General features: G+C 45.9%; 1 protein-coding gene across 2 annotated transcripts in view; it reads left to right on the top strand.

Moving 5' to 3' along the window:
• Positions 1-14724, top strand: part of LOC149371996 (apoptotic protease-activating factor 1-like) — a 79550-nt gene extending 64826 nt beyond the window's left edge. The window contains exons 20-21 of one of the 2 annotated variants that reach the window (XM_089566349.1): positions 490-618; positions 9625-14724. In XM_089566349.1, coding sequence (XP_089422475.1) covers positions 490-618; positions 9625-9987 — 492 coding nt within the window. In that variant the 3' untranslated portion in view covers positions 9988-14724. Of the gene's footprint in view, positions 1-376; positions 398-489; positions 619-9624 lie in introns of those variants that run through there. The other variant, XM_089566350.1, reaches the window with a different exon arrangement.
• The last annotated feature ends 9485 nt before the right edge of the window (positions 14725-24209 follow it).

Genomic DNA, 24209 nt, shown 5'->3' with positions numbered 1-24209 from the left:
GTGGCTACGCCGGGGAATTCACACAACTACATTTTAACCGCAACTACTTGGTAAGCGGGTACGTATTAATGAGGTTTTACAGTACAAGTTTCGCCGAAAATTAAAGTTTTTCCCGTGAGTGATCCATAACAGTGTTTGGGGGATCCTTTGCATACCAGGAGATGCATTTCAGTCTTGCAAAATTTCAAGTCTGCGAAGGAAACTACACATTTTACTGACTTCATTGTATCGAGGTTCAGCTGTATCGCAGTTTTGGACTGTTAGTGTGCGTGTGCTTGTGAAAGTGTTCGATATGCATGAATCCATTGGTCAATGCTATTGTATGGAATGATTGCTTGCGCTAGTGACTTATCTTTGCCTATCTTTCTTTTTTTAGTAATGCAATCTTGGACACCTGGTTAGTGTGTGTTGCCCTGTTGCTTCTCCCTATTTCATATTCTTTTATGCATTCACAACTGAGTAAAAGGAAACCTTGTATGCATTCAACAGCTGTGGGATGCCAGAACTGGTGGACAATGCGGCATCCAGACGCTTGATGACTGCGTCCGATGCTGTCGGTTTGGACCAAGCTCAAGAGGTGTTATTGTGGCAGCTGGCACCGACAGTGGATCTGTCTATGTAAGTACAATTAAGAAATCTTATTTTTTTTTTTTACTATGTTGGGTTGAATCCTTAAATGCTGATTAGCTTTTTTTTTTTGCACCAGCTGGTCATACTTGCTCCTGATAATTGCAGCAGGGTATTACCGCTGTAGCTGTTGATAAATAAAAAAGAAATTCAAGCTAAAACGTTGAAAAGTAGCAGTTCAGATTGCATGTGTCATAGAGATTTGGTGAGCTTTCATTGGAACCTTCAGTTGTAGCTGACATGGATGTGGGCAGAAGCAGCTTCTTAATTTTATTTCTGGTTTTAAGCAGATATAAGAGATCCGGATGAGCATAGCTCCTTGTTCATTGATAAGCACTTCGTCCTCGGGATGCTGCATTTTAGAAGAACTTCTTTTTGGACGAGTTGGTGCACAGCTATTGTTAAGAATGAGTTGAACTCTTTCCATCTTTATCGTTTTCCTGTGTTCGTCTTTTATGTGTGCGCAACTCGTTCTTAACGATGCTGAGGTATATCTTTTGTCAAAAGTTTACAGCCCACATCCTGTGCTTCTGCCATCCATGCCCATGCAAGAGATTCCAGAGGGATTAGGGCAAAGGTTTCTTCTCACTTTCAAAGCGGTTGGAATTCTCACGATTCGAAACAAGTCTCACTGCTTGGCAAATGAACTCAGTGGGCCGTACATGTAGAAGGACCCATGAGGAAGGTATGGTCATGGCCTTTCGGTCTGCTGATGCTAAGTGACTTTCTGCAGTCAGCAGTATGAAAGTTTTTTTATTGACGGCCATTCAAAATGGCCAGTGAAATTGTGGGTTTTTGGCTGTGTATGCTTGGGGGAAAGGAAAAAGTACTTTATAGTATCTTTAACCATCTTGAAGTATTATTGAGTTATTGCATGAGTTTAGTTTTATATAAAAGTGGTTGAGACATCAAATTTTGAGGTTATGGAAAGCTTGTTATGGGCTTCCTCTGTATGTAGGGTCACTCACTGTGAAGTATTGGATGCAACAAATGCTTAAAATATATTTTAATTCAGTTCCAAAGAGCCCTTAAATACTTTTACTCATGATTGAGACCCATCATTAGCGCGATAGTTGGTGACATATAACCGTGGGAATGATATCAGTGAGCCGCCGCAGTGGCTCATTGGTTATATATAGCACTTGGCTGCTGACCTGAAAGACTCGAGTTCAATCCTGGCCACAGTAGCCACATTTAAATGGCAAAATGCCAGAGGCCCGTGTGCTGTGCATTGTCAGTGCACGTTTAAGAACCCCAGGTGGTCGAAATTTTCGGAGCCTTTCACTATGGCGTCCCTCTTAGCCTGAGTCGCTTTGGGACGTTAAACCCTCATGAACTACAAACCACGATATCAGTGAATAGTAGTGACATCACAGCACAGTAAAGTGATGTACTATGAATGGCGACACGCGACATCGGCCAGGCACTGCGTTGGCGACTCGGCGGTCTGTGTGCTGATTGGCAAATACAGTTGCCGACAGATTTTTCGGACTCGGCGGGGCCCAAAAAATGGTCCGACTAATCGAACAGTCCGAAAAATCTGTGAACTTAAAAAATAAACTTTTCTGTGAAAAACCGGCTTTCAGAATCTCGAAACCGCTTCCCATGTTCCGCCTACAAGCGATAATATTAGACTTTATCTGAGTCATAGCCATGCTTTCTTCATGTCCGCACCCTATCACATCATGATACCAGACAGTGCGACGCGGCTGCAGTCATGCCGCGAATGAATGCACTTGCTGCGCGAAGCAAGAACAGTCAGTTTGCATGGGGCAATGACGCTCGCGAAGACCGAGAAGTAACCGATGGGTAACCCACGGGAAGACGCGAGTGGAAGCGAGCACCTCTGAATGCAGTCCCACCCCCGCCCTCTACCGCGTTTGCTGCCCCGCATCGCGGGGAGCGTTGTTCAAGTCGCAGCGGACACTGCAGCTGTCCCGCTGTCCCACTGTCCTGTTGTACCGTTTTCAATGCGATTGCATGCTCTTTGTAGGCAATCTCAAAGGCAATGATGGAGAACAAATAGCCAAGCCTATCCAAGCCAGTCCGATTGCGCCCATCGAGCAGATTCAGTTTAAATTCAAGATGGTGCCTTTCACGATGGCGGGGAACAGGTTGGTTATGACAGCGATGCCCGCTCGTGTCTGTATTACAGTGAAAGCTCGTTAATTCGAACCTTGATAATTCGAATTTCCGGATAATTCGAGCTACACTACTTGGTCCGGCCAAGCTCCATAGAGATGTGTATAAAAAAAGCTCGTTAATTCGAAAGCGAGTCGTTTCCGCTACGGATAATTCGAACTACGCGCCGCCGCCTCTGGGCGGCTTGGCACACAGCATATGGCCCAAAAAAAAAAAAGCACCTCTGCAGAGTTAGAGGCTGCGCACGTCCTACACGAGGACAGATCGAACCAGGTAAAACCGTGGAAGGGTGGGTAAAGCTTAAATAGCGCCATCACCGGCGCGACCGCCGCGGCCGGCGGCGCCGGAGGGTAGGGGTTGGCGGCCGCGGTGGCGGCTGCCTACCCTCTTTTCTACGCAACCTCCGGAACTCGCAACTAAATACTTGTTAATTCGAGCCCTGTTAATTCGGAAATACGGATAAGTACTGTCAGCGCGGTCCCAGCCAACGCCCATGAAGGCTGTGACTTCGGACGGGCGCTACAAATTACGTGCGAAAAACTTATTTTTTCTTTGCGAGTGTCGTCCATGCTTCCACCTATCAGTCGCCAACGGAAGCACGCGGTCAGCCGCGATCATAACGCCGGCTTTTAGCATCGTATGCTGCAAAAGGCGTTTGCTTCTATGGCGCGTTCCAATGATTGAGTGGCAGTAGACGGCGTCCGCCCCAATCGCCTATGGCACGATAAGGCGAACGTACTGAAAACGAGGCTTGCACAGCCGGACAAGCGCTGGCACTCTGCCAAAGTTCGCTTCCCCCCTTGCTAGAGCTAACGTCAAAAGTAAACACACCCCGATGTTATCGCTGCACAGCATCTTGGCGCGCCGCCAGGAAATGCGTTGTGGACCGTGACGGTGCGAAACGGAGGGAAGCGTTAACAACTGGCACTTTTTTTTTCAAATTCTTAGGCAAAAATCAGGGGTGGGTGGGTTCATTATGCGAGCGGGTTCGTTATACGAGTAAATATGGTACATATACCGTAATGCAAATGGTTCTTATCAGTTTTTTTGCGGCCATTCGATAATTCGAACATCGGATAATTCGAACTTTTTTCCCAGTCCCGTAAAGTTCGAATTAACGAGCTTTTACTGTAGGCAGAAATCAAGAACTTCCGGTTGGAAAACGATCACCACAATATTGTTGGCGTCTATTTTAGTCCGAAAATTCAAACTTTTAGACTCTACAAAGTCCGAAGTATCGGTCGTGAAAATGTACACGTTCCAATGAGGTGCGCGACGGTTCCTCTGCAAAGTCCGAAATATCGCGCTAGTCCGAATTATTGGAGTCTGAAAAATCGGTTGGCTACTGTATATGCCGTCGCTGACGCACCAGCTGGCACCTGCATCAGCAGCTGAGTGAAACCTTTATGTTGATGAGATGACGACCTAGCTAGTTGCGCTTGTCTATACCTTATCCTTATTATTATTAGTACTACATTTGTTATGTTCACCCTTCGACACTCGTCAGCAGTACGAGTAGCATACCTCGGCACCAATAGAGGTGGCTCAATCACACTCACGGCCACTCGCACTCACATCCACTCATTCACACTCACACTCATGTCCACTCACCCTCACAACCACTCACTCACACTCCCACTCATGACCACTCGCACTCACAACCACTCACTCGCACTCATGTCCATTCACACTCATGACCACTCACTCGCACTCGTACTCATGTCCACTCACACTCACAACCACTCACTCACACTCGCACTCATGTCCACTCACACTCATGACCACTCGCACTCACAACCACTCACTCGTACTCACACTCATGTCCACTCACACTCACAACCACTCACTCACACTCGCACTCACAACCACTCACTCACACTCATGTCCACTCGCACTCACAACCACTCGCTCACACTCATGTCCACTCACACTCATGTCCGCTCACTCTCATTCACGTTCACTCACTCTTTCCTTCTTTGCTAACAACGGAGGGGTTGAGAGATTTACTGCCGCGGCCGACTGCCCTCGTGGCTCCCTTAGCATAGCCTGAGTCACAAAGATGGGGTGGCGAGCCGCCCAGGCTTTGTCGGGCTATTGGCCAGCAGTATCGATGCTCGAAGGAAGTGGTCACTCATCACGCATATTCCATGCACCGAATGCTACGCACGTGCGCTCCCGGCCTTGCTGCTGAGACGATGAGTGCCTGCTCTGCGTCAGCTAAGATGCTTAGACAAGTTTTTGAACGGTGGCGCTCCCTCCTCCTGCGCGCAGCTATGACGGTATCTAAGTAACAATAATGAGTTTGCCTTGACAATAGTCTTGGATAGTGCCTAATTACCAATATTTGGTCTTCCTTGACAATGATGTTCCGTGAGTCGGCATGAACACATGGGAGTCAAGTGGAGACTATGAATACTTTCTGCTTCATGGAAAATGGAGTGTATTTTTCAAATGATCAAGTGATTTCCTCACGGAAAGGAAAATGGCTGGCATGGGCCGCAAGTAGAAGATTTCTTCGTGTAATAAACAATGCACAAGTAATACTCTTGTTTGGGCGAGTTGGTTCATCTTTGAACAGGTACGTACTTGCGCGAAGACGGGACACAACAAAGGTGTGTGTTCCTTTGTTGTGTCCCGTATTCTTCACGCAAGTACGAACTCATTCAAACAATGCTCAGCACCGTGAATTTCATTATCACCATCGGGACGAAACAATCAGTCGTGGCACCAATTAAAAATAAAATATTACCATTTTGTATGTCTCCTTGGGCATCAACGGCATCACCATGTCTGATGCTATGCATCAAAAAAATAAAAACCACTTGCTTGATCTGCGATGTTGGGTGCCTTCAGGTGCATGATAGAAACAAGACCCTTCTGGTGTTACCGAAAAGCGCACTTGGTTTTCGCGTCGTTTTCGGGCCTGAGCCGAGCTTCTGCAGTTCAATAGCATGGGCCAAGTAGGTCAGGTTTTCGCGTGGGTCCGACCCAATTAACAAATATATTGCGGGCAGCGCAGAGCTCCGCAATGCGCACATCTGGGCACAGGAAAAAGCCTAAGAGTCCACTGCAGCACTCGAGATCCCATCTCACTGTAGTTATTGCCGAGAAGCGGACAGTTGTTGTTTCAGTAGTAAGCATTGTAACTTGTGTGTATGAGATCGAGCTGTGTGGGGAGCGTGGCAATATTTTCCTGTCTATCTGTATATATTTTCAGGACTGGCAATGTGAAATTTGATAAAGTATCTCACAAAACTCGTAGCAGCTCATTACATCCACGCTCACATTACATTACATTACATTACATTACACATTACATCCGCGCTCACGTCCACTCACATCCACTCATCAGTCTCAGTCTAATCCCGTTCACTCCAGTGTCCCGCAAGGCTCCGTCCTTGGTCCTCTTCTTTTTCTAATCCACATTAATGACCTTCCTCCTTCTGTTTCCTCACATATCCCTTTATTTGCTGACGATTGTGTAATCTTCCGGGAAATAACATGCAGCGACGATATAACCACCCTTCAATCAGACCTAAACGCTGTTTCTTCGTGGTGTAAAACATGGCTAATGGAACTTAACAAGAAGTACCCCCACTTATTTCCTGAATCATATTCTCTTAGAATCAATACACTCGTACAAGTACCTTGGTGTGCACATCACTTCCACTCTCACTTGGTCTTTACATATCACATACATAGTTAACAACGCCATTCGTATGCTGGGTTACATCCGCCGCAACTTCGCCAGAGCTCCTTCATCCCTCAAACTGCTATTGCATAAGACATTAATACGTCCAAACCTAGAATACGCTGCATCCATCTGGGACCCTCATCATGAAAACCTTATTCATTCACTGGAAATGGTCCAACATAACGCAGCCCACTTCATTCTCTCCAACTATAACAGGACCGCTAGCATATCTTCAATGAAATCAAGCCTTAATCTGCCATCCTTAGCTTCACGTCGCAAAATATTTCGTATCTGCCTTTTCCATAAGATGTTTCATCATCCACATCTGCGCACTGAATTAATCTCTCCCCGCATCACCTATCACCAAGATTAGATAGTCTGTGTCCCATTTTGCAGAACTAACGCTTTCTTTCAGTCGTTTTTACCTCGAACAGCAGCAGAGTGGAATCACCTTCCCGCACCAGCAGGAACCATCAAAGATTACCACCTTTTCAAGAACGCCTTAGCTAACATTGTATGATTAGACACATCTGAAACTTTTTTGATAATTGCCCCATTTCGTTTATTGTATTGTTTGTTTTCTTTTTTTCCTGTAACCACTCCCCTCTCTAATGCCAATGGCCTTGAGGGTATATGAAATAAATAAATAAATAAATAAATTAAGGGTCTGCACCCGTGCCAATGGTGAACTACAAATGCAACGAAAGATTGCCGTTCTCGTGCCAGCGGAATCCTCTGCTGCAGTTGTCCAAAGACACCGGCATGATGCCTTGTGCTGCCTCAAGCGTCCTCAGTAGTGAAAATTTGCTTCCCTCAGCTGTCAACAATATGAAAATAGCTAAGCGGGTATTGTCGTCGCGAGACATACGCGACCAACTTCGCTGTCGGTTCCACCCACCACTCACATCCACTCACGTCCACTCATTGCCACTCACATCCACTCATCAGTCATGTCCACCCACCACGGTACTTCTTACACCGTACCACCCACTACTCACATCCACTCGTTTCCACTCATGTCCACTTACATCTTCTCATCAATCATGTCCACTCGCCACTCACCTCTACTCACGCTCACATCCACTCACAGCCACTCATTTCCACTTATGTCCACTTACATCTTCTCATCAATCATGTCCACTCGCCACTCACCTCTACTCACGCTCACATCCACTCACTCACACTCACACTTATTGCCACCCATGCTGACATACACTCCCTCGCACTCACAGTTATGACCACCCACACTCACATCCACTCATGTACAATCACACTCACGACCACTCACTCACACTCACAGACGTGAGTGTGAGTGTGAGTGAGGCAATATGAGTGCACTCATGAGTGAGTGTGCCGACCTATGACGAGTAGGCCTAGCGAGTCCGTGGGGTTTGTATTTGCAATGTCAGCGATAGTGGAGAGCGAATTCACAAGTTTCAGCAAATACAAATCATCATGAAGCATAGTTTTGACAATGGTGACCTGAAATCGACGATTACTGACATCATAGGACACACATACATCGATCGGAAAGCGCCACTGCCAGGCAGTGTCACCCAGTCTGCCTGCTAAGTCTGCAGCGCCCGACAGCAGTCATCGGCGTCTTTGTGGGCAACAATTTTAGCCACTTTAATTATTGAAAATGGGCGCCAAACATACTTCTAGATAAAGCATTTTAAAGTCTGGTATTCGACACATTGGAAAAAGCAGTTACAATAAGCTAGAAATGCTAGACTACGCGGTGTCAACAACCTGGCTAATGAAGCGACCCCAGGCTGGCACTCGCATTCATCGGCGATTCTTGCTGAGTTATTGCACTGTGTAAACAAGTAAACGTACAGCCAGTGAAAAAAAAGAAGGGATTGTTGATCCTAAGTAGAACATAGCTTTACATTTAATGCCGGACGAACACGCAATTGTTGCCTAGGCAGCAATGTAAACAAAAGTAGCTCTGAGGTGCAGTTGTCAAGGGCGCATTCCTGGAGGATTTCTGTACTCGCGCAGTAAATGTCGAATCCTTTAGAATTACCTTGAAACATTCATTTAGCGAATACACAAACTGTTTGTTAAACAAGCAGCAGAAAAAGGTGAACAGCAGATGTCAAAATCAGCCGCCATGGGACCCGGAGCAGTCTCACAGAGCGGCTGTGCGGGCAGAGTGAAGACAGAGACAGGTATTGGTCGGTACGGACAGGGAGGTATGATGTCGTTGTAGTGTAACCTGGGAATCAGCCGACATACGTGCTGTCAGCTGCGGGCCACCGACACAGATGTTTGGTGAGCATTTACGTCGGCGTAGTTTGGCAAAGCTGAATAACCACACAGAAACCATGTTGGCATACGCGGTATGCCAACTGGAATCGGCCCAAGCGAGCCACTTGGTTTCAAAGCTCAATGTTGTCCCTCGCCTGCTTGGCTTTGCTCAGCGTATCGCAGTACCGGCCGGCATTTCGAAAGGCGCTGGTATGCACAGCATGTGTATGAGAGCAGACTATACAGCGGTCCGTGTGTCATTACATTTGGGGCCCATGTGACCATGGTTGCTGCTCTTCCCTGGGCGTGACATCATACCACACCTTGGCGCCCAGAAACCTAAACCAAAATCACTCATTTTAAAGAATGGAATAAAAAAGTGCCAGGGGAACTTAAGTCTCCTTACATGCTATGAATGCAAAAGCTCCTTGGGTTTATGCCCATACATGCAGAATTGATTCATGGATAGCAAAGAGTCCATACCACTACCAGCGCAGTGGCGCAGCAGTCGAGCAACAGTGGCAGGTGGCTGTTCCTGTCACAGCCACCAGTAGGGAAAGTGCGACCCATGTTGCTCTTTCTGAGCAACTTGTGCAGCTCGCACGACGCTCCTCCGAGCTTACCCAAGGTTACCAGATTTACTACCGAGTAACCAAGTTGCCGGAGTGGACAGGAAGTGTGTACACTTCTTGTGTACACTTTCCATGGACACCACACATAAGCCAAGTAATGCTTTTGCATGAATAAAATATTTATTGTGCATATATGAATTGCGGAGCATGTATCATGCACTCTGGGGCAATACGCAATGCTTGCAACAAAGAACACGCACGGCAACCAAAAATTTGGTGTTTCCACCCTTTTTAAATCACACAAGAATTTTCAAGAATGCTCTTTGACACTCGCAGGTTTACTCTTTCGGAGAGGACACACTACTCAAGCTTGGGCAGCACAAGCAGTGGGTCTGGGACCTGGCATTCGCCCCTGACGGCTGGCAACTTGCATCGCTTTCGGAGTCCATCTGCTGGTGGTCTCTGGAATCTGAGGAGGCAGCCTTGAACTCGCTGGACGATGCTGGAAGCATAACGTCCGTGGAATCGCTCGTAGAGCACCATCGGCCTCAGCGTCTGCTTCAGAGATTCCAGCTGCGCAGCTCCAAGGCCGTGGCCCTGTTTGCATCACCCGATTTCAGAACCTTTGTCACAGTGGACGACTCTGGTGTACTGTATGTGCTCAATAGGCTGGCTTATGAAAGCACTGCAGAGAGTTGATCAATTTTGTTTTAGGAGAAGAACGGGAAGGGGAGAGAAGTGTGTGTGAAGTCTGCATTGGGCTTGCCCTGCCCACTCACTGAATGCTGTTCTTCCACATTTGTTGTGTGCCATATTTGGCAGAGGTAAGGCCAAGGGCTGTTCAGCTGAAATTCTCAAAGTGTACCACTACTGGAGGAGCGCCTGGGTAGCATTCACTGCAATTATTGGCCAGTGCTAATGCCCTCCACGGAGCCAGTGCAGATCATTCATAAACTTCCAGCCCAATCACGTCTACACCTGTCATAGTCTTGCATGATGAAACCTGAGCTGTGCATAGGCCTACTGGCAAAGAGCAGCTCATGTCATGAGATTGCCATGTTTTTTACCATGAACAACACTGGTTTTCTGTTGGCTTCTTTTTTTTTCTATCACTGCTGAAAGCCACGTAACCTAGTCTGGTCTATCTGGCTATGCTTGAAACATTCTGCATGGTCATTGTCTGGATGTCTTCTTGTTTTTTTTTTTCAAGCATTTTTCTAGTTCCTACAGTGTAGATGTCCCCCTGTATGGGTACATGTGGACAGTAGTGCATGCTTTAGTGCCCATGATGTACGATGGGAACTTCGTGGTAACTGTCCAAACTTCTGGTCCTTTACGAAGGGTGTTTTACTTTTACTCTCGCGCAAGTGCTCACCTTTCGGCATGTTGGTTGGTAGAGGAACCATCAGTGACAACTTTTGTAATACCTGCTTCTCATCCATGCAGAAACCCATCATATGCGTTGGTGGATGTCACTGGAACATTTGTGCTATGCACTTCTCCTTTTCAAGAAAACTAGTATTCTTTGAAACATTAAATGACAGTAAATACCTTGAGGAGAATGTTCAGTGATAGAGAGTGATAAAAGATGCAGTGTGCTCGACCTGTTAGGTGCGTTCAGGACAGGCTTTAGACAAATGATGTAACTGCAGCTGTGTGCACAGCTGCACACAGCAGTAGTAACACAACTGAGAGCTGATGCAGAGCACCAGAGCAGTTGATTTTCAGGCTTCAAAGTATTCTGACAGCAGCAGCAACTTGGAAAAGAGGGCAGCACTGTCTGTACTTAGGCATAGGTGTACCAGAAGTGACTTTCTAGCCCACGCACAGTATGATGTCACCTTCCGCTGTAGGTGGCACCCAGGTTTTATAACTTGTGGCCATTCTTGGCCTGTTGCACTGTTTTCTCATCCCGTCTCTAATCTTTTCATCTTTGTGAACAGACAGTTCAGCATTCCACATCTCATGCCTTTTGTTTACATTAAATTCTCCTTTTGGTTGATCTCTTGACTGTGATTTTGGGGACTTTTATTCTTGTGATACACCAGTCAAAGAATTGTAAGCTGGGAAAGAAAAATTAATAAGGAATGACTGTGTGATAGCATTAGATTAAATTTTAAGCTTTTTTTTTTTAGAGGCATTCAGAAAAACTCATAATTCAAAGTGGTCACAGCTGTTCACAATTTATAGGGATAATAAAGCGCAAGGCTTTTGACTGTGCTAGAGGCGAACCTTAGCATGGCACTGAGGACGTTAGGGGAAAAAAATGTTTGCTTGAGGTCTTTGTTAGTAGCATCTTATTGCATTATGTTAGCAGAGGCATGTGTAGTGGCTGCAACTATGGCATAACAGTGAGCTGTTTTGACGAGCATGGTACTTCTACATTGCATGAAATGTTAGCTGAGCTTGTAGTTTGACCAGCGTTTGTTTCTTTGTTTTCGTTTCATGGTTTTAATCACTACAGAATGGGATTGTATAAGCCTGTGCATGCAAAGTACTGCAGCCCAACTTTTAAAATTTTTCGTTTCATACCTGCTACAATTCTCCGCATATTAAAAAAAAAAAGCAACCTTATTTTGCCATTGGGCAAATGACAGTTTCTTATTCTTGCTTTTTGTGTGCATACATTTACTGTGTGCTGTGCTAAAGTGTGTTTGTAGCCGTGGTTTCAACTGAGATATCGAACAGTTTTCTCTTCTCACTTTTAGAACAAAAAATGTTTATACACTTCTTTTACTTTGAAATAAGCAACACCATGATGCATTGTATAATGCTGTCTGTGCCATTTTTGATTGATGTGGGCTATGTAGTATTGGACAAAATTTATTGGTTACCGCGAGCCACCAATTTTAATTTACTATATTGTTAATCCAGTTTATTTTTTTACATTATAAAACCAATGTTTTCATCTGCGATTGCAGGATGGTTTGTACTGCCCCACAAATGTCTTCAAGAGTGATTTGGGCTTTTTTGTGCTTTCTTTATTTGAAATATGGCTACAGCATGAGTTTCCGAAGAATGGTTTTGTGAATTGCTTCACCTTTGTGCCTTGTGCTGCCCAAAACAAATAGCAGCTTAATGTTCAGGGGCCAAACAAAGAATACTTGTAAATACTTAATGTGCTAAGCTTGGCTGCGCTTTCAAGAAAACGTTCGATTGCGTGCTCACTAGTTTTGCTTAGCTTTGCTTTATTGTTGTTGTTGTTATGCTGTTTGCATTGAGGGAAAAATCATTGCCAAACTTTTGTGATCTCATACAAAGCTGCTTTATCCCATATGTTTGTCATTTCTGCCAACAGATTCAGATATGTGCCTGTGCTTAGTACTGAACTGCTGTGCTGATTTCCTTTTGATCCTATGGGTGCCTCTTACAAGGGTGATGACATTTTCGTTCTCACTTCTGCTCAATACATGTCGGGGGCCAATTTTTTTTAACGATTTTAAATGTTTCTATACAGTGTGCACGTAGCCTATTGATCACTTTTGTGATCTAGTAGCATACTGTTTAAACACTGTGAATAGTAATATAAGTATGACATATGAGCTTCTGTACATAATGCTCTCGTGTAGTGTTTATGATGGCACACAGTATCCGTGCAACATGTGCTTTGTTTATTCAAAGGTGCAAACATCACCAATCAGTGGCCACAGGTTTAAGCATTTATATGCCTCGTAGGGCTGACAGTGAAATATTTGGGCTCATTTTGTTGCAAAAAATATCAAGCAGAGCACCATCAAGCTGATATTTTTTACAATTGATAAACAATAAGCCGCCGCGGTGGCTCGGTGGTTATGGCGCTCGGCTGCTGTCCCAAAAGACGTGGGTTCAGTCCTGGCCGCGGCAGTCGAATTTCGATGGAGGCGAAATTTTAGAGGCCCGTGTACTGTGCGATGAAAGTGCACGTTAAAGAACCCCAAGTGGTCGAAATTTCCGGAGCCCTTCACTACGGAGTCCCTCATAGCGTGAGTCGCTTTGGGACGTTAAACCCTATGAACCGAAACAAACCTATTGATAAGCAATGAAGGGATGACTGACAGCTAGGCTTGTGGCGTGTACACTTAGGGAGTACACCAACATGAACCATTTGTCAATCCACCTACCATGCCCTGAGTAGGGCTTTCTTTTTCGTTTTTTTTTCTTTTCCAAAATTGTACTACCTCTGCATGTGCTGTGGTACTTTGCATATGCCTGCAAAGTCCCTCTATTTTATTGCTCCAAATGCACCTATTGAAAAATGTAAAAGATCGGCAGTTATTTTCACTACATAGAGGAGCAGTGACTGAAAACATTCAGGCGCACTCACTAACCTTTACTTCTGCAGCATTTTTTCTGGTGGTGACTCTGCAAGGCTCTCTCTGCCATGTTCACTTGTAATTAATTCAGCTTTTTAGGAAAGTTACTACAATTCACAATGGGAAATCGAACTGCGTACACAAAAAGGACAACCCAAAGGGATGCATGAACATTACCTTGTCTGTGCGTGCTCCTTCTTAGTTTCCTTTTTGTGCTCTTTTTCTTCTTTATAATAAATGAATCAGCTTAAGTGAGTACAGTATTCCTATTGGGAAACTAGCCTTTTTTCTTGCATGTGTAGTAGATGGGTATCTGCGATTTGTTAATTTTGATTGTGCATGCGAAAACTGCTGCCTGGTGAAATTTTATATGGGGCTATGTGTGCCAATTTGCTCCTTTCCTAAGGCATCGAGTACTTATGTGTGAGGATGTCAGAGAGATTGCATGTTTTATGCAGTGTCAGTAATTCTCTCCATTTTGGAGGCAGGATTTTATTACTATGTCAACTAATGTGTTCACCTTTCTTTTTTTTTTCGCCTCACTTTTTGAGTGCCCCAGAGGTGCTTGTGAATGTGCATGGAACCCAGATTGTAGCATGTTGCATGAGTGCAATAAGAGGTGCCACCAGTATTCTTTATGTGCAATCTGTTTTTAAGCAAAGCGTGTTTTTGACATGAATTTTCTGGTTTGTTCTCACTTTTTATCCTTTGGATCTTAACTGGCTAGAAGTTTGTGCAGTTTTAGCATGTGGTATCGTATGCAAACAAAATCTTTAGTCGTAGCCTTTTAGTCAGCCACGAAGCTTTTTTGGAGTGCATTTTGCGTGCTTGTATGTCATATGTTTGTGTGGAAATTATGTACTGTTGAACAGCTGTTGCTTATTGAAGGACAGTGCTTGCAGTTTTTTTTTTTAACACAGGATAAATTTGTTTTAAATGGTAGCCAATCAATGGGCCAATGTGTTTTTTGGAACATGTGTCCTTTAAATTTGTGTATTTGTTATGCACTGTAGAAAGACAACCATGTTGTTTCTTCATTTTTATACATTATGCACTTTGAATGTGGTCTTCTTGAAGCTGAGAGAGTGTGTGCCTTGTGATGTTTGGATGGTTTTTATAAATCTTTATAGTGTTTTGCTGGAAAGGTGTGCTTTATTTTTTTTATAGAATGGGTGACTGACATACTTATATATGCAGATATACGCTACACAATTGCTGTACTGTCGTATCCTACAGTGGGCTGCCGCAGTGGTTCAGTGATTATGGTGCTTGGCTGCTGACCCGAAAGACACTGGTTCAATCCCGACCTCGGTGGTCGGATTTCGATGGAGGCGAAATTCTAGAGGCCCGTGTACTGTGTGATGTCAGTGCACATAAACTCCAGGTGGTCGAAATTTCCGGAGCCCTTCACTATGGCGTCGCTCATAGCCTGAGTCGCTTTGGGACATTAAACCCCATAAACCAAAGCAAACCATATCCTGGCAGTGTTAACAATCACCTCTCTGGCACAGAGGGACAGACCTTTATGCCATTTACAGTATTTTCTCTCTTGCTGGCTTCGTAAGCTGGTTAGTTCTCAACAGTTGCCACAGCTAGGTCGGGGCACTGTATGGAGCTTCTGTATGAAAGAAATCTGCATGCAAGGCTGAGAAGAGAGCATGTCACCCTTCTTATCCAATTGTTGTGTCCTACTGAGTGCCAACACTCACTGGCATTCGCTGGTGTGCCCAACACGCAGGATGTTTAGGGAAGTACAGGAGGAGGCTTGCTGTCCTCTGTTGTGTGTAACAAATGGAGTACCTCAAGGATCAGTTAGAGTTAGGGAGTAATTGGTTTTTGAGGAAAGGAAATGGTGCAGGAGAAGTGAAACATTTACTGCACCATTTTTTTTTCCCTCAAAACCCAATTGTTTAATATCCTGGTTTTGTTGTATATCAGTGACAGCTGAAATTGGTAACACACCTCATATAATTATTTTTGGGAACGATACTAACATACTTTTTACTTCACTGACAAAATATGAACATGTGATCATGCCTCATCAATAATTATTACGGATGTGTGAATATTTAAATTTTCTAATACGACCCAGTATGAATCAAATATGAATATTCAAAATTTCAGAAAAACATAAATAGGCAAATGTTGCTGCCCTTTTTTAAATATAGTGCACAGTATTCACAATTGCAGGAAACAAATATATGCTGATTTAGCACCATAAAAAAAGAAACGACATGCACAGAAATGTGAGCAACTTTGTTAGACAGCATAAATGGAATGGAACCTGTACTGTGCATACAAAATGAGTGACAATGAAATCTATGGATGATATATGACTAGTGTTATCCCCCCTCCCCTTTTTCAGAAAAAAAAACTGCAGAAAATTTGAAAATCCAGTGAATCCTTTCGAGAAGGCTCCATCGCACAAACAGCGAAAAGCCCATGACGAGCGCAAAGTTTGGGCATGCTGGAGGAACAGTGTGGACGTAAGCATGGGGAACGCACATTAGCGCTGAATGTTCGGTGACGTGTTGCATGCTCAGTACGCATTTCGAAAGCTGCCACAGCACACGTCGATGGCACACTAAATGCTGGCTACGTTGTTCTCGGTAATCACAATGGCAGGCAAGCCTTTTGGAGTGTGACAGGGGCAACCAAGGTTGCGTGCTGCCATAACGAAGCAGTGGCTATAAAGAAGATTTGTAGTGGAACAGTGCAATGGCACGAGGCCAAAGGAAGAGAAGGGACGAGATACTGCGCTGACTAACTACAGATAGTTTATTCAGGAAGACAAAGCTTATAAAGCCAGAGGCAACACTGAAAAAACAAAAGCATTAAGAACATCAACAGAAATATTTCTGTGCATACGAAACATTCCCTCTGAGCATGCATATTTTTTGAATCCATGAAGCAAAACTACCGATTTATAAAATCTTGTGACGTATGAAGTGCCTGTTAATGACTGTATAACATTCCTTGACTTGACCTTGTATTTTACTCCCGCTCATGTGCGCTGGTCCTTTGAACGAAGAAGCAAAAAGCCGTTCCGTACAGTTCCGTACATTCAAAGCTTGTAAAACGGGGCATTGTCGTGTCTTGTTTCAACAATACCATGCAGAAATGATGCAACCACAGGACTGTCAACAGTTTTTATTGTAAGGTTGAGAGGATTGTTGCTGTAGGATACCATATTTTAAAGGGACAGTGAGGAGAGCTCTATTAATATTTTTTTAATAGGAAAATCCGATAGTTTGGCATTTCATGGCTTTGTTGCCACTTGGCCGACAGCGAAAGATGCATTTATTTGTAAGAAATTCGGATTCGAAGTTGAAAAAGTTTTTCCCGCCGCTCGGATTCAAACTTGGGATTCTGCTGTGACGACACAGGACTAAGTGACGTGAAACATGACGTACACATGACGTAACGCAGACTCCGTGATTTCTGTCGGCCAGCAGAGCTGCCTAGCAGCAGCCGAAATGAAAGCTACTGCCGGCCGCACGTTGAAGGCGTCTATCAGCAATTGCGGCCGTCGCTTCGCTTACGTTTGCACCGGGGTTTTGCCAGCGTTACGATGGATCCTGTTCTCGAAGTCGTCAACGAAGTTCTCGCAAATAGACACCGTTAGCGGAATACCGGGAGCCCGCCTCCAGCCGGTGAGTAGGCGCTTATTGGTCCCGATGCTGCAGGCGCGCGCGTCGCTGCCGGGTACGTGGCGCCATCTGGCGACGTCAAGGAGATTTACGCATGCATTGGCTGCGCCTCAGTGATTCGTCATTGGTTCTAGCAACACTGTTTTGTCCTATGACGTCAGCACTCTTGTACTTGCGAGTTTGGCCTGTGGCGGCGATACCTGTATTTTGGTTCTTGCTCTTTTCTACGTTACAAGAGCTTTGTTGTCAGTATGAGTGGCGTTTTTGTAATCAGGAGCTGGTATTCTGTTGATACAAGCCAACTTCAATTTCTCCTCAGTGTCCCTTTAACATTTTAGCGTGAGTAGCAGAGGCAATGTTAGAAATGTTGAATGCTGGCTCCACAGTCAACCAGAGTAACCGCGAGAGCAATGTGTCAGTGATACCTTATGGTCGAGTGATCTCCCACAATTTGAAAAGAATTGGTAAGAGAGCGGGGGTAGATGTCTTTTAGCTCCTGTGAAATTGAGAAGCATGTGCGCGCGTGTAAATGGTTCCAAAAAAGCAGGTAAAGCTGGTCCCGTATGTACAAAAAAAAAAGACAAAATTTTGTGAAGTGCGCAGAATACCTGGTTTACTCAGTCCCTTTGACTTGCATGTTGGCCAACTGGTCGTTGTGTGAATTATCGGCTGAGGGGGCATGAAAACAATGTCAAGAACGCCGCCCGCCGCATCGGAATTCACTGCAGCGATTGTTCTTGTCAGCCATTGTATGAAAAGAAAGCAGCCGAATTGTAGATAAAAGCAAATACAAGCTCACAAGAGAAATCATCGAGACATCTGAGATTGTGTTAGGTCTGAGATGTGTAAGCACCCCACCTGTCGCTATCTCTAAGAAAGAACAAGATTTTATAAATCGGTAGTTACGCCTCATGGATTCAAAAAATATGCATGCTCATAGGGATTGCTGTTGCTGTTTCGATGTTTTTCTGTTTTTTTTTTCAGTGTTGCCTGTGCTTTTATAAGCCTTGGCTTCCTGAATAAACTATAGTAGGATACAACTTAAAAAAACAGCAGTTGCTAACACTGGGCCGCGGTTCGCGGCGTACTGTATCACTCCGCCGGCCAATCGAAACAGTAAACGAAATCAGCTTTTTAATATTTGACTATATCAAACAATCCGCGCATTAAAATTCTAGAGCTCACATTTTTTTCCTTCTGATAAGCTGCTTGTTTAGGTAAAAAGAAACGCTTAAGCAGTGGACTACTTTTTTGTCGTGGAGGAATTCTGTGCGCGGAGACTGAATGTGGGCGGAGCTTCACTGCAGACTTAAGTTGTATCCGACTATATCTGTTGTCAGTCAGTGCTGTGCCTCGTCCCTTCTCTTCCTTTGGCCTCGTGCCGTTGCACTACAAATCATGCCTGACCAACGTGCCAACCAGTTCACGTTGTATAAAGAGATCGTGGGGCCCCTTCGACTTCGTTGCAACGTGGTTTCAAACATGATTTTAGTTTCGATACCTGGGCGCCGCCATATTTGTTTTACTCGAGCGCCGCCTACCGCCGACGCCATCTTAGACTGATAATTTGCAGCCGGTTGGCTGCAGACGAAGCAGCGTGCGATCTCTGAAAGTGTCATTCGCCCGGGCCAGGGCTGTGGCATGTTGCAAGTTGCGCGTCCGCGCCGAGGGTGGCGCCCCGGTTGAAACGATTGCAGCGATCCTGGTATCGGCGGTAAACGGGGCTGCACTTAAGCCTAATAAAAGCGAAATTTTTCGACCACTATCAATAATAAAAACATGCTTATGAACTAAATTATAACCAGCCATAGGTATTAAAAATAAGACATCAAAGAAATTAGTTGCGAAGATGACGACGCGGGTAACGCGGCAGCAGACGACAAGCAGACGACGCACGGTCAGACGCGCAAGCGAAAACGGCGACGTCGGCGACATTTGCACTGCAGCAGCGTCATTGGCGTCATGTCCAGTCACACAGTGAGCTTTTCTTGGAGTCTTTATACTAAGAACTAGCACTGCAGCATATTATGTTGTCCCTAGCCCAACGCACTGTGATTTCTTCTACACGAGTCAAAGGTTGAAAATTTTCTCTGCTTTTCTCTGTGTGTGTTTATTCATAGCCACAGACTGATGCGTTTCAATACAGGTCAGATGTTTTACTTCCCTGCTATTTACCTAAATCTCTTACAAAGTCGCGTACAAACGTATATTCAGTCATGTAGCATTTTATTATGTATACTGTACCTTGATACCTTTTTTTATACACTATATATTCTCTGTGCGCTCATGTCTTCTAGGTTTACATAATGGCGTTTTTTTATTTTGATTTTTAGGATGCCTGTTACTGATACTGCAATGTCACTCATACTTAAAATCACTTTTTGGACATCGATTGTCACTGTTGATGTTCTTTTAATAAACTGTTCTTTGTACAAAACCATTAACGCTTTTCGTTCTCGATCGAGCGCAGCCTAGTCGCGCCGCTCGCCACCATACACCATGCTACATCAACAGACACATCGAAATACAAAAGCGAGTGAGCAGATTCCGCAAGTACTTAGGAAATCAAGCGTGAATGCAGCGCGGGATCAGTTAATCACCACTATTTACAAAGCTTGGATCGAACTAGCGGCCGCCAGCACCAGGAACGCGCGAGTACAGTGCACTGTAGCGCGAGCAACCGGCCACAACCAGCCGCCTAAACGCGCGCCGCCATATTGGATTTTTGATGCGTTTACCGCCTCTCCCAGGTGCCGCCACCATCGCCTTCGAAAAAAAACGTCCCTATTGGCTCTATGAGAGTGTCACTCCCTTGCCCGGGCTGCTGGCTTGCCGCGGGCGCTTAAAATAAGGTGCGCTTTTGTTTTACATGAGAATAGAATACTAAATTTTATTGGAGACCCTTCTGCTTTTAAAAACGGGACACGTGCACACTTCGGTCTCTTGGTGGCCTTCGCTCTTTAGGATATTCTGGAAGCAGATAAATAAGAAAAAATAGGCACATATTTAAAATAGTGGTCCTTTTGCAAAACTCCGAGAGTAAGCCTTTCTGCATTGCTAAGGACTCTTCACCATGGCGGCCGATCGTAATTCAGGTGCAGCTGTTTTTCACTCTCTTTCAGCAGGAGTGGCTAGGCAAAGCTGGTGCTAATTCCTTTATCCCGACAGCGTTTCGTGTAAAGGAAAGGAAAGCGGAATTGTTTACGCTATATATGTCTGCAGCATTGCACCTTTTTCTGACCCACCCGAAAGCTGGTTTGGCGGCCAGGGTGAAGGAATTTTGCTGTGCCAAGAAGCTGGCCTCCAAAGTTTTGAAAAGGGTCCGTAGAAGACGCGCCAGAACATTTTTTATGTATGCGCACCAATCACTTCATCACGCAACGTTTTCAAATGTCGACGACGAGGCGATAAGCAACGTGGCAACAAACACCAAGGTTAGGAGGTATGTGACCTTTGAATAGGAACACCGTTGGGACAACATTGGGCTTGAGCTTCTTCCATCCGTCCGCGCGGCTTTGCTCGAAGCTTTTGTCTTCAAAATGAGCCTGCAGATGAATTTGTTACTGGAATTAGCCCCACATTTCCTGCTGGAGAATGAAAACAATGAACACAACACACAAGAAAACAAAGTATTCCAAACATATCAGTCAAATTACTCGAATGAGCACCTCAATCTGCACATAGCAACATATTCTGTTAATCTCATTTACTGACCTAATGGGGGTCGTTGGACGAAGCATCGCACTAACAGGCAGCGCAAGCTACCCAACAAAGCATACGTGTCAAAAACTCAAAAAATCGTAAGTAAATTAATCCGTATTGCTTCCTAGACGACCCAGATGCACAGGAATTGCCACAGCTTATGTGCCCTCGCTTGTTCTCGTGCTCTGTGCTTTGATACGTGCCGGCCGCGGTTCGCTGACAAGCGCCTCGTAAAGGCAATTATTTTCTAATGAACAGAAGCGGCGAAAGCACGTTTGGTACGCATTCACGAGTGAAAACATTGTGTCATGCAATTTCGGATGCAAACAGGCAAGCGGCAGGCAGTAGCCGGTTCGGCGCTGAAGCGTGCCGTTCTTTTTTTTTTTACGCTGAGCAAGACGAATAGTGCGGAAATTAAAGCTGACCAATACAGATGTTGTACTGCACTTCGCTGACTAAACGCCTGAACCAGCATGCGGCACTTACACTACAGACACATGAGGAGTTCGTCGGTTGCTACTTGTCACGCTTGATCTGGACCAGCCTCAGAAGCCTCCTTTTCGGGTCTCTTGGAAAATGGAACATCCTCCAACCATTTCTCGCATGGTTGGAGCAGTGAGGAACACAACATCCGGGCATTGCACTGCGATGAAAGCCGCGCGAACACAGGCACGCAGCAGTGACGCCCGCACGACAGCAGAGCGGCGAGGTTGACGCGGGCAACACAATGGCGGAGGTGTGCGCGCGAAAACAGGTTTAGGCGGCGCCGAGTAGTTCAAAGGGTGACCTCACTCTAAGCGGGGGCGCGCGCATCGAGGCACCCTACGGTCTAGAACACAGAAGAGCGTTTGTCTTTCTGTGCTGAACACAATGTATTCACGCAACTGGTGCTCTTCACAGCCACTCGTGTGACAAGCAGGGCTATTGGCCAGGTCAGTGTTTGGCGTTTACCGGTTTCTAAAACCAGCTCCGAGCCATAAACGGCAAAGTATATGCTTGCCTCACGCCACGGTAGATAAAGTGGCTGCCTTATCTAACGCAAGACGAAGGTGGGGTCAAGGTGCAGTGAACTAAGGCGAGTGTTGAAAGAAATGGCCCGAGTTCCATGCGGCAAGCGTGAGCTTCGGCGCAACCGCCTCGTCAGTGTTTGATATTGGGACAGCTACATGAAGACCGTCGTTGTGGGCAGATCGGGCGGCTCCGTCCACGTACACCCTTCCAATTTTTTAACGGTATCACGCGAGCATCGACCGTTCGCTTGATCAACGCCCTATGACGGAAAAAATAGGCAAACTCGCCGAGAGTTGCCGCACGTGCACGAAGCACAGGCCGCGGCGGCTGTCGTCTGCCAGGCTGTTCCTGGAGTTGCGATCTGCCCCCGACCCATTTCATCGCTTACCGCACTGCCTGGAATTTTTTCCCCCGCTTATCAAAATTGTGGGCCACAGCCATATCCGCATACAGCTGCAAACAAAACAAAAGCAAACGAAAGATTGATCGGAAGGTTCGTTCGAGAAACGCTGAGCAAAGCTGTTTGCAGCTGGGCGGCACGTGGCTTATATCGGCGGCGCGTATGCCAGCAGTATTACCATGGAAGAAAAGGGTCTAGGGCTGCGCGCAGCTCCTGGAACAGCCTAGCAGACGACAGCCACCGTGACCTGGTTAACCTGGTCTTTGTGCGCATGCGGCAACTCTCAGCAAGTTTGCCGATTCGTTCCGTCATAGGGCGCTGATCAAGCGAACGGTCGATACTCGCGTGATACCGTTAAAAAATTGTAAGGTACGCGGTGGTTTGCTCTGACGTCGCAGTGTACTGGCTGCCGTTAGAAAAGTATTCCTGTCTTTTGATGATCGCACCCTGTTCAACTTCGCTGTTTCTTGGGGTGAGTTGTTCAAGCAATCTGCGCCTTAGTTCACTTGCACGCCTTGGAGGGTTGCTGTAGAATAAAAAGAATAACAGACTATTCCAGTGGGTTTTGCTGATGAACTCAATGCCAGTCCGAAGAGCAGCGAGCTCCGAAACCGTTGAGGAAATGTGGTACCCTTTTTCACACCTTGATCACGACGGACTTTGCCGGGAGGACCACAGAACCTGGAGAACTGGTGTAGTTAACTGAGCCGTCTGTGGAAAAAAGCAGAAATTTTAGGTGGCCTTTTTGAGAGCCACAGGGTGTAGGAAAAGAACACTCGAGGTCGATGCACACTCCATAAAGGCGAGGAAGATCTCGAGGATAGGGCAAACTACGAGGGCAGAAAGGCGCGGTGAGTATCAAGGATTTCGGCGAACGTAGTGCGCGACCTGGACTAACTGGAAGGGTTTGCAACTTACGAGATGGCTACTGAGGACCAGAATGATGGGCGAATATGTGCTATGGCGTCAACCGCAGTGTACGTGTTAATGGGATGTTCCTGGACGGCGGTAACCGGTGCCGCCGTAAAGGCACATTTCGGCAGGCCGAGACACGTCCGGAGAACCTGCACTTGGATATTCAAGAATGACCGGATGTTTGTCTTCCCAATGTTGTCAGATTCAGGGGGCTGCTCCGCAGGAAGCCTAAGATTAGCGAATCTTAGACTAAACAACGATCACTCTGATGCGCCCCATGACTTTCCCCCGACAACGGACAGAGCGTGGATAATGGCGGCAAGTGACTTATCTTTACGTACTAGAGAAGAGGACTCCATGGGAGATTTCATTCGATGATAAGTGTAAGATAGCGATGGCTTCTTTCGATGACTTCACCATTTATGTTCTATCGGCCGGAAAAGCACATGAACCACCGCTCAGGGCAGCGGAGCGGCTGCGGGGCCGCACCGCGGCGCTGTTATCTCGCGCCGCTTAGCGCCGCTTAAGCACCTCCAAGGCCAGCGCCGCTGGCTTGCGGAGGCGCGCGGACAACAAGGCACTATAGTAAAGTGACCATATTCCTCAGACCCCAAAGCGGGACACTGAGGGGGGGGGGGGGTCCCTCTGAATGACACGGCTAGTAGTTTAGACATGCATTAAAACATTAAAACCAACAAAAGTAAGTACGCGGCGCGAACAGCATGGGCGAACGCATGGGAAAACGAGCTTTGGACCAGACTTTGACTTAGGCTCGCTAGCTAGTCAACACACTAAAAGTTTCTTTGTATAGACCTTTCCATCGGGCGAGGATGTTGTCGAAACACCCCCTCTCTGGACTGCCGAAAACGAGTTGCCTCCGCTTCCACCGTGCTAGCGCTAGGTGCCCACTGCAGTTCAGTGAACAATATGGCAGCGCCCAGGGAGCCCATT

This window comes from Amblyomma mixtum, chromosome 1 (assembly GCF_055824585.1).
Source record: "Amblyomma mixtum isolate Tamu chromosome 1, ASM5582458v1, whole genome shotgun sequence".
Taxonomy (NCBI): domain Eukaryota; kingdom Metazoa; phylum Arthropoda; class Arachnida; order Ixodida; family Ixodidae; genus Amblyomma; species Amblyomma mixtum.
This window is presented reverse-complemented; position numbering and strand designations above follow the sequence as displayed.